General features: G+C 44.0%; 1 protein-coding gene across 2 annotated transcripts; it reads left to right on the top strand.

The window, feature by feature from the left end:
- The first annotated feature begins 8,215 nt into the window (after positions 1-8,215).
- Positions 8,216-9,792, top strand: LOC117364119 (zinc finger BED domain-containing protein 5-like). Of its 2 annotated transcripts, XM_033952990.1 has the most exons (2): positions 8,216-9,291; positions 9,561-9,792. In XM_033952990.1, the coding sequence occupies exons 1-2, from the start codon at positions 8,466-8,468 to the stop codon at positions 9,602-9,604; spliced, it is 870 nt and encodes a 289-aa protein (XP_033808881.1). In that variant the 5' UTR covers positions 8,216-8,465; the 3' UTR covers positions 9,605-9,792. The 2 variants fall into 2 exon arrangements, with proteins under 2 accessions (XP_033808881.1, XP_033808880.1); XM_033952989.1 differs by lacking the exon at positions 9,561-9,792 and having other exon boundaries at positions 8,216-9,482.
- Positions 9,793-10,563: the final 771 nt, after the last annotated feature.

The following is a 10,563-nucleotide window of genomic DNA, read 5'->3' on the forward strand; positions in this document are numbered from 1 at the left end:
CTTTTCCACAGCTACCATCATAACCAGATTGTGTACTTTGCAAATTAACGTCCAGTGATCTTATAGCACTGCAGCTGCCTCACCACGATGAACTGAGTTGCCTGCAGTCTCCAGCCAGACCCGACATCAACAATACAATAAAGGAAAGTTTAATAACTGTGTCTCTTCTTGTTGTCTCAGAAGATACCTGCAAAGAAATTAGAGACCTACTGACGTCCAATGCCAAGGGACGGCTGAGGGGAGATATGATTGAAGTCTACAAAATCCTGAGTGGAGTAGAATGGGTACAAGTGGATCGTCAAAAATTACAAAGACTAGGAGACACTTGATGAAATTACAGGGAAATACTTTTAAAACCAATAGTAGGAATTTTTTTTTCCCACTCTGAGAATAGTTAAGCTCTGCAACGCATTGCCAGAGGTTGTGGAAAGAGCGGATAGCATAGCTGGTTTTAAGAAAGGTTTGGATAATTTCCTGGAGGAAAAGTCAATAGTCTGTTATTGAGATAGACGTGGGGGAAGCCACTGCTTGCCCTGGATCGGTAGCATGGAATGAGCTACTGTTTGAGGTTCCGGAATCTTTTGTGACTCTTTGGGATTCCAGAATCTTGGTATTCTTTAGGATTCTGAATGGAATGTTGCTACTCTTTGGGTTTTGGACAGGTATTAGTGACCTGGATTGGCCACCGTGAGAACGGGCTACTGGGCTTGATGGCCCATTGGTCTGACCCAGTAAGGCTATTCTTATGTTCTTACATGAGCCAAGTATAGGACAATTAAGCCATTGTAACATCACTGATGAAGTTGGCTCTGAGGCACTGTGGAATGAGGCATTATGACATCACAATCTCAGCTCTGGAATGTTGCTCTCATTGGGGTTCCGGAATCTTGCTATTCTTTGATATGCTGGAATGTTGCTACTCCTTGGGTTTGGGCCAGGTACTAGTGACCTGGATTGGCCACCGTGAGAACGGGCTACTGGGCTTGATGGACCTTTGGTCTGACCCAGTAAGGCTAGTCTTATGTTCTTACATGAGCCAAGTATAGGACAATTAAGCCATTATAACATCACTGATGAGGTTGGCTCTGAGGCTCTCTGGAATGAGACATTATGACATCACAATCTCAGCTCTGGAATGTTGCTCTCATTGGGGTTCCGGAATCTTGCTATTCTTTGATATGCTGGAATGTTGCTACTCCTTGGGTTTGGGCCAGGTACTAGTGACCTGGATTGGCCACCTTGAGAACGGGCTACTGGACTTGATGGACCTTTGGTCTGACCCAGTAAGGCTAGTCTTATGTTCTTACATGAGCCAAGTATAGGACAATTAAGCCATTATAACATCACTGATGAGGTTGGCTCTGAGGCTCTCTGGAATGAGACATTATGACATCACAATCTCAGCTCTGGAATGTTGCTCTCATTGGGGTTCCGGAATCTTGCTATTCTTTGATATGCTGGAATGTTGCTACTCCTTGGGTTTGGGCCAGGTACTAGTGACCTGGATTGGCCACCATGAGAACGGGCTACTGGGCTTGATGGACCTTTGGTCTGACCCAGTAAGGCTAGTCTTATGTTCTTACATGAGCCAAGTATAGGACAATTAAGCCATTATAACATCACTGATGAGGTTGGCTCTGAGGCTCTCTGGAATGAGACATTATGACATCACAATCTCAGCTCTGGAATGTTGCTCTCATTGGGGTTCCGGAATCTTGCTATTCTTTGATATGCTGGAATGTTGCTACTCCTTGGGTTTGGGCCAGGTACTAGTGACCTGGATTGGCCACCGTGAGAACGGGCTACTGGGCTTGATGGACCTTTGGTCTGACCCAGTAAGGCTAGTCTTATGTTCTTACATGAGCCAAGTATAGGACAATTAAGCCATTATAACATCACTGATGAGGTTGGCTCTGAGGCTCTCTGGAATGAGACATTATGACATCACAATCTCAGCTCTGGAATGTTGCTCTCATTGGGGTTCCGGAATCTTGCTATTCTTTGATATGCTGGAATGTTGCTACTCCTTGGGTTTGGGCCAGGTACTAGTGACCTGGATTGGCCACCTTGAGAACGGGCTACTGGACTTGATGGACCTTTGGTCTGACCCAGTAAGGCTAGTCTTATGTTCTTACATGAGCCAAGTATAGGACAATTAAGCCATTATAACATCACTGATGAGGTTGGCTCTGAGGCTCTCTGGAATGAGACATTATGACATCACAATCTCAGCTCTGGAATGTTGCTCTCATTGGGGTTCCGGAATCTTGCTATTCTTTGATATGCTGGAATGTTGCTACTCCTTGGGTTTGGGCCAGGTACTAGTGACCTGGATTGGCCACCGTGAGAACGGGCTACTGGGCTTGATGGACCTTTGGTCTGACCCAGTAAGGCTAGTCTTATGTTCTTACATGAGCCAAGTATAGGACAATTAAGCCATTATAACATCACTGATGAGGTTGGCTCTGAGGCTCTCTGGAATGAGACATTATGACATCACAATCTCAGCTCTGGAATGTTGCTCTCATTGGGGTTCCGGAATCTTGCTATTCTTTGATATGCTGGAATGTTGCTACTCCTTGGGTTTGGGCCAGGTACTAGTGACCTGGATTGGCCACCGTGAGAACGGGCTACTGGGCTTGATGGACCTTTGGTCTGACCCAGTAAGGCTAGTCTTATGTTCTTACATGAGCCAAGTATAGGACAATTAAGCCATTATAACATCACTGATGAGGTTGGCTCTGAGGCTCTCTGGAATGAGACATTATGACATCACAATCTCAGCTCTGGAATGTTGCTCTCATTGGGGTTCCGGAATCTTGCTATTCTTTGATATGCTGGAATGTTGCTACTCCTTGGGTTTGGGCCAGGTACTAGTGACCTGGATTGGCCACCGTGAGAACGGGCTACTGGGCTTGATGGACCTTTGGTCTGACCCAGTAAGGCTAGTCTTATGTTCTTACATGAGCCAAGTATAGGACAATTAAACCATTATAACATCACTGATGAGGTTGGCTCTGAGGCTCTCTGGAATGAGACATTATGACATCAAAATCTCAGCTCTGGAATGTTGCTCTCATTGGGGTTCCGGAATCTTGCTATTCTTTGATATGCTGGAATGTTGCTACTCCTTGGGTTTGGGCCAGGTACTAGTGACCTGGATTGGCCACCGTGAGAACGGGCTACTGGGCTTGATGGACCATTGGTCTGACCCAGTAAGGCTATTCTTATGTTCTTACGTGATTGTACCATACATCACCAGCTGAGGAAAAGATTGATTTCTTAACAGTTCTCTTTTCATCCTAACAGTCTAACAGCTGTCTCAACTTAGCCAAAGCACTATTAGATTGGCTGACAAGATTTCCTATCTGGAAATGCCATGCATGAAATTTAACTACAAGACCACGATGGCTTTCTGTGCTCCAGGTAGATCTATAGGTAGTGCTGATGGGTGGTGGCCATGTTAGTCTTCTTGGTTATGGAGAAATTACAGTTTTGAAACAGTTTTACAAATCTTGATGACAAATTTAAGATGTATTCTGGATAAAAAAATGCAGACTTGGATTATGTAATTGAACATATGTCAGTGGCTTTTGATCTGGTTAGTGATGATGTATTTGTAGGTAGATTAAGTGCATTTGGTATTACGGGTGAAGTCGAGATGATTCATGGGTGGTTGTTTTTTTTTTTTTAACAACATATAATTTTAAAGGTTATTTGGAACAAGCATAGGTACATCTGAATTATGGAAAATGTGAAAAAGAGTTCCTGAAAGCTTTCCAGTCTCTCCAAGTGGACTGCATAGGTTACTTATAATTACTTTGACATGGTATAATACTATTAATGGTATTATATTTCTGTTCCTGTAAAAGGGACCATACAAGAAACATTCATTTTGATGACTAGGTTATTTGATGAGATCCATACTTGAATATTTCTTAATGGATTGGAAGTCAACCCAGATAAAACTAACCCCCTCTTTTTTGAACACGGAGCAGACGCTGCCGCTGCCAGCGCTAAAACCCACACTATAGCGTTTAGAAAAGAGGGGGTAAATTTGGATAAGTCAGAAATAAAGATTTTGGGAGTCAGATTTGATTGAAATCTAAATTTGGAGATATATTTAAATGACCTGCAAAATTAAAATTAGTTCACAGGGGGGGGGGGGAAACCCATTTGTAGGCTATTCTTAGTTATAAACAATTCTACTGCCCTCTATTATGAGTCAACTAAATTATTGTAATATTGTGCTGTTGGGTTTACCAGATTTGCAAATTCAAAGACAGCGAATAGTACAGAACACTCTGACCCGTCCCCGCCTCCCTCGTGTCTCCCGGAGCTGTCCACTGTACTTACTTTTTAAAGCCTGGTGGTCTAGCGGTGAACCGGGGCAGGTGTAATCTTCCTACGCTCCTGCCCATTGCAGAGCCAGGAACAAAAATGGCTGCCTGGCATGCTGAATGCTCTGCACTGCTCCCAACGCTCATAGGAACTCTATGAGTGTCGGGAGCAGCGCAGAGCGTTCAGCACACCAGCCGGCACTAAAAACCATTTTCACAGTTTTGTAAAAGTGGGGGGGGGGGGAGGGGATATTAGGAAACTGGTATACCAAACTCGTATGTGCAGTTAAAATATTCAAACATGCATGCTCTTTGTGGGAAAGACTTTAAAACAGAACAAAACAAGAATAAAATATATAATTGAAAACATCATTTAAAAAAAATAATTTGCTAGTATCCTGCTCAGTGCTTATTGATATATCTTTTCATTGGTGGGAATTTTTGTGTTTGAATACGAAAACCCTTCTTTCAGCACAAAGCTGCCTTTCTATTCATTCTTCTGTCCGTGACGTTGTGCCTGGCTTTATGGGATCTTCGCCATGGAAATCAGTGAGCTGTCAAGAACGAGATGCTGTGACCTTAGCAATAGATCAAGTGTGGAAGAAAGCTGGGCAGTCAGGGGCAGTATTTCAAAAGGGTTTACCTTTCTGCTTTGTTTGCATACATTTATATTCCACTCATCTAAACCAGGTCTCAGGGGCTCATGAAAAGCATAAAAATAATTTAATACAGCAACAAAAATCAATAAATACAAAATCAATAAAAACATTGAAAGCATCGCTGAATAAAAACTTGAGGCAGGGGAATGAAGAATGCCTTAACTTTTCTCCTAAATAATAATTCTCCTCCAGTATGGCCGGCACAGAAGGGTCAATCGAAAGAATGAGTCTTGCTCGTGAAAAAGCCCTCTCGAATTCTAGGCCAATGAGACGCCGAGAGCGAGGGAACCAGTGAAAAAAAAAAGCCTTCGTTCGATTTTTACAAGGCCCTTGGCTGAGAAACGCTCGCTAGTGGTTTCAAATACGCAGCGGCTTCCTGCCTCAAGGCCTTAAAGGACATGATTACAATTTTAAATTACTCCATTAACAATGCAGGGTTGTCAGAATAGAAACACAGGCATGTAAGACCTGAATGATTTTATAGGTACATAGGAAAGCCTATCCAAGAGAAGCAGAGACCTCCTAATGCACCTATAAAATCAATCAGGAATTCCGCTCCTTTCATTTGGGGGGTTTTATGGCCTCCTTTTTTGGGAATTGTCAAAATGAAATTGTGACGGCCCTCCCAGCAGGATATTAAAGTCTCCTTCCGCTCCCATATTGTACAACCAAAAGGCCAACTCAGGCCCAGCCTGTACCAGGAACATATCAATGGAGAATTATACCCTCGGTGATTATCCCACTGGGGTCTCCTGTCCCACAGACTGAGTCGGGAAGGTTCGCCGTTGCGGCAGGAGGAATTGGGCACTCTTCCTGCCATGGACGTTCAGGGGGGCTTTGGGATTCTGGCAAGAGGGAGTGTATATCCCTCCTGCCGGCCATCTTTGTGTGTGGGGGGGAGAGACAGGTTCCCTTCCGTGGCTGCTAAACTGGTTGCAGCAGGGAGATTTCCTTGCTGCAATCGGCTCAGCAGCCGCGTCTATTTGAAATGTAGGCCAGCATTTTGCTGTCCTACATTTCAGGCACCTATTGCGACCCTAGGGAGATGCCTAGGGCCGCCTAAGCTTGCCTAAGGCCACTTCCAGGCAAAACCACACCCATGCCTAACCTTGGGCGCGCTTAAGCAGCTCTACATGTCCCCCTAGGCTTGCAAAAATGCCTAGAGTGGCGGCTTGCCTCAGGGTGTGGTTTTTTTTTTTTTAAACGTGCATCCTTATTGGCTGGTTAGACAGTGGTAGGACGCCTACCACCGCCTGTTTATAGAATTTGGCCCTAAGTGTACAGTTAACTCAAATTAACGTGCACTGTAATGCATTAATGTACATTGGTGAATGAGGTCCAACAGAGATGGTCTGGTGTAGCACAATGTAGAAGCTCATGCATTACCTGAAGAATGAGGGAACGGAATGGAGGAGAATTCTAGTGGTTAGAGCTGTTGCCTCAGCATCCTGAGGTTACTGGCTCAATTCCAGTACTGGGATAGGCACGTGGGATCTCTCAGAGAAAGAGAAAGAAATAATGGTTACTGCAGATAGGCAGACTAGATGGATTTGGCCTTTATCTGTCATCATGTTACAATGTTTCTATAGCCATAAAGTTCTATGACATCACAATGCAGGTGTAAAGAACCTTAGCCAATAGGGAGAGGAGATGCAAATGTTAAGAGCCTTAGCCAATAGGGAGAGGAGGAGATAATGGTTACTGCGGATGGGAAGACTAGATGAGCCATTCTGCCATCATGTTTCTATGTTACCTGTGGCCCCACAAAGCCACTTAACTTTCCATTGTCCCAGGTAGCAAAGTTAGATTGAGCCCACCAGGACAGATAAGGAAACACCTAGAGCAGTGTTTTTCAACCGCTGTTCCGCGGCACACTAGTGTGCCGCGAGATGTTGCCTGGTGTGCCGCAGGGCCGCCATTCAGGGCAGTACTACCAGTCCTGCATTCAGGGGCCCGGAGCTGACAGGGGGCCTGGGCTCCCCCAGGGTCCTAGGCAGTGTTCTAAGGCAGGGGCGCCAGTAGCTCGCCAAGGCAAAGTGAGTCGATCACCCAGGACTCACTTTGTCTTGGCGATCTAATCTATCGAGCCGATAAGTCTTCTTCTCCCCGACGTCAATTCTGCAGTCGGAGAGGAAGTTCGGGCCAGCCAATCGCTGCCTGGCTGGGCAGAACTTCCTCTCCAATTGTAGAATTGATGTCAGGGAGAGCATGCGTCGGCGTCGGCTTTGGGGTCTGTTATCCATTGGTGGGTCCTGTTCCCCGATGGCAGCGGCAGTGGCAGTGGCTTGGGGAACGGCAGGGAGAAAGAAAGAAAGGGGGCAGGCAGGGAAACAGAAGGAAAGAAGAGAAACAGAAAAAAAGAAAGAAAGGTCAGGGAGAGAGGAAGAAAAAGTTGGGGGAGGGAATGAGGTGTGGAGGAGAGAAAGCATACAGGCTGATAGAAGGGAAGAAAGATTGGATGCACAGTCAGAAGAAGAAAGTGCAACCAGAAATCACCAGACAAGGTAGGAAAAATGATTTTATTTTAAATTTAGCAAAGTGGAGGCAGTATTACCACAGTTTTCAAAGGAATTTGCCCAAATAACTTAATAGTTAACTGGGCAAATTCCCAGAGATGAAAACTTCCCTTCACTTACTATGCACAGTTCTGAATTTATATCTGCTGTCTATATTTTACAATATGGTCACCTTTTACTAAACCACAATAGTGGTTTTTAGCGCAGGGAGCCTATGAGCATCAAGAGCAGCGCTGGGCATTCAGCGCAGCTCCCTGCGCTAAAAACTGCTATTGTGGTTTAATAAAAAGGATGGAGGGTATATTTGTCTATTTTTGTATGGTTGTTACTGAGGTGACAATGCATAGAGTCATCTGCCTTGACCTCTTAGAAAAAAACCCAGAATAGGAATGATAATTAACATTTTCTCAGCGTATAGTGTGCTTTGTGTTTTTAAATTTTATTATTGGTAGATCATTTTGACTTGGTCATTTTAAAGTAGCTCACAAGCTCAAAAAGTTTGGGCACCTCTGAGCTACAGCGTTGAAACTGTGTATTTCTATTTTATCCCCCCTTTTACAAAACTGTGGAGCGTTTTTTAGCGCCAGCCGTGGTGGTAGCAGCTCTGATGCTCAGAATTCTATGAGTGTCAGGGCTGTTACCACTGTGGCTAAAATCCACACTACAGTTTTGTAAAAGGGTGAGGGGTTAGTTTGTGATGACATATTCCATACTAGGCGAAGGTGTTTTCTGTGTTCTGTGTGTTTGAAAGACATGGTTTTCTGTTAGGATTGACGGTGTAGGATTGATCTGTGCTGGTCTGGCTTGTTTAGTTTTACAGAGCTGTCATCTGGAGCTGTCATCCGCCGGCTCATCGGGGATCGATCAGAAGAGTGCTGAGTGTGACGGACAGCGGCTATCTGGAGGAGACAAGCGCAGTAAGTCCTGAGTGACAGTGAGATACTGCAGTGATGGACAAGTTTTTGAAAAGGAAAGAACTAGACTCTGAACAAAATTTGGAGCCAGATGAGAGCCCAAGTATGAGTGGGGGTCAAAAGAAAGCAAAGATGGTTAGCGCAAGCAAATTCTCTGGCGCAAGGCAATATAGCGAAAGCTATATTTCAGTTGGATTTACTTTCACTGGAGATGCAAACAAACCAACTCCACTGTCCGTGGTGTGTGGTGAAAAGCTAGCTAACAGTGCTATGGTCCCAAGCAAACTTAAACGCCATCTCCAAACGAAACACCCTTCGCTTCAAAACAAGAATGCGGACTATTTTGTTCGCCTGCGTGACAACACGGAGAAACAGGCAACTTTCATGAGAAAAACCACAAAGGTAAATGAAAGAGTTCTTAAAGCTAGCTATCAAGTTGCTGAACTTATAGCCAAGTCAAAAAAGTCGCACACTGTGGCAGAGACATTAATACTTTCTGCCTGCAAAGCTATTGTAGAGGAGATGCTCGGACCTGAAGCAGCTAAGGAAATAGCCAAAGTCCCTCTCTCAGACAACACAATTTCCAGACGTATTAATGACATGTCTGCAGACATCGAAAGTGTGGTTTTGGAAAAGATCCGTATCAGTGAGAAATTTGCATTGCAACTTGACGAGTCTACTGATATCAGTGGACATGCTCAACTCTTGGCCAATGTGCGTTTTGTTGATGGTGATGCAATTAGAGAAAACTTCTTTTTTTGCAAGGCATTGCCAGAAAAAACAACAGGAGAAGAAATTTTTCGGGTCACATCAGAATACCTTGAAAAAGGAGGACTTAAGTGGGAAAACTGCACAAGTGTCTGCACCGATGGAGCTGCAGCCATGGTCGGGCGCACCAAAGGCTTTGTAAGCAGAGTGAAGGAAAGAAATCCAGATGTGATTGTTACGCATTGTTTTTTACACCACGAGGCCCTCGTAGCCAAGACTTTACCAGCAGTCCTAGTTCATGTGTTGGATGATGTTGTGTGCATGGTAAACTTTGTAAAGTAACGACCCGTGAAAAGTCGCATATTTGCAGCTTTGTGTGAGGAGATGGGAGCGAAGCATAAAACCTTGCTGTTTCATACGGAGGTCCGGTGGTTGTCGCGTGGCAAGGTCTTGGTTCGTGTGTATGAGCTGCGGGAGGAACTTAAAGTGTTTCTGACAAATGAGAGGTCAGATTACGCAAAGCAGCTTGCAAGTGATGAGTGGTGTGCAAGGCTGGCATACCTGGCAGATATATTTTATCATCTGAATGAACTGAACACACGAATGCAAGGCCGAAGTGAAAACCTGCTTACAAGTACAGATAAAATAAATGGATTCCGTTCAATGGTGCAACTCTGGCATCAACACATGGAAAGTGGCAATCTTGAAATGTTCACACTCACCAAGCAATGGCTTGGTGACTGCTGCACTGTGTGAGATAATAGTTAAACATTTAAAAACTCTTGAGGAGAAGTTGTCATTTTATTACTCTTCAGTCTCCACTGAATGCCTTGACTGGGTTAGAGACCCTTATAGCTCAGCATATTTTCTGAAAACCGCTTAGAACCTAACGGATGTAGCGGTATATAAGAAATAAATTACATTACATTACATTACATCAGTTGGTGGAAAGGACATGACTTTACAGGAGCAGGAGGAACTAACTGAACTGAGACAAAACCGTGGTTTCAAGCTAAGATTTGCTGATCTACCTTTGGACAGTTTTTGGTTGGATACCGCCAAGGAGTTCCCCCTTCTGGCAAACAAAGCTATTTTGACATTGCTCCCATTTTCCACTACATATCTGTGTGAGATTAGCTTTTCAAGCATGATTGCTATAAAAACCAAATACAGAGAGAGACTGAGAGCTGTTGACGAAGAGCTACGTGTGTGTCTTTCTTCGATTCCAGCCAGAATATCAGCTTTGTGTTCAGCCAAACAGGCCCAGGTTTCGCACTGAATAAAGTATTTTATAATTTTTCACTATTCTGTTTACTTAATATTTCATAATAAAGTCATTATAAAATACTTTCTTTGTGTTTATTTGATTCCTATTCAAGAGAATTACTTTATATATAGTCAATATAGGCAGAGAGTTCAATTTTTT

This window comes from Geotrypetes seraphini, chromosome 7 (assembly GCF_902459505.1).
Source record: "Geotrypetes seraphini chromosome 7, aGeoSer1.1, whole genome shotgun sequence".
In the NCBI taxonomy this organism is placed as follows: Eukaryota; Metazoa; Chordata; class Amphibia; order Gymnophiona; family Dermophiidae; genus Geotrypetes; species Geotrypetes seraphini.

Coding starts and splice junctions, on each gene's coding strand:
- LOC117364119 (XM_033952989.1), top strand. CDS start 8,466: ATGGACAAGTTTTTGAAAAGGAAAGAACTAGACTCTGAACAAAATTTG.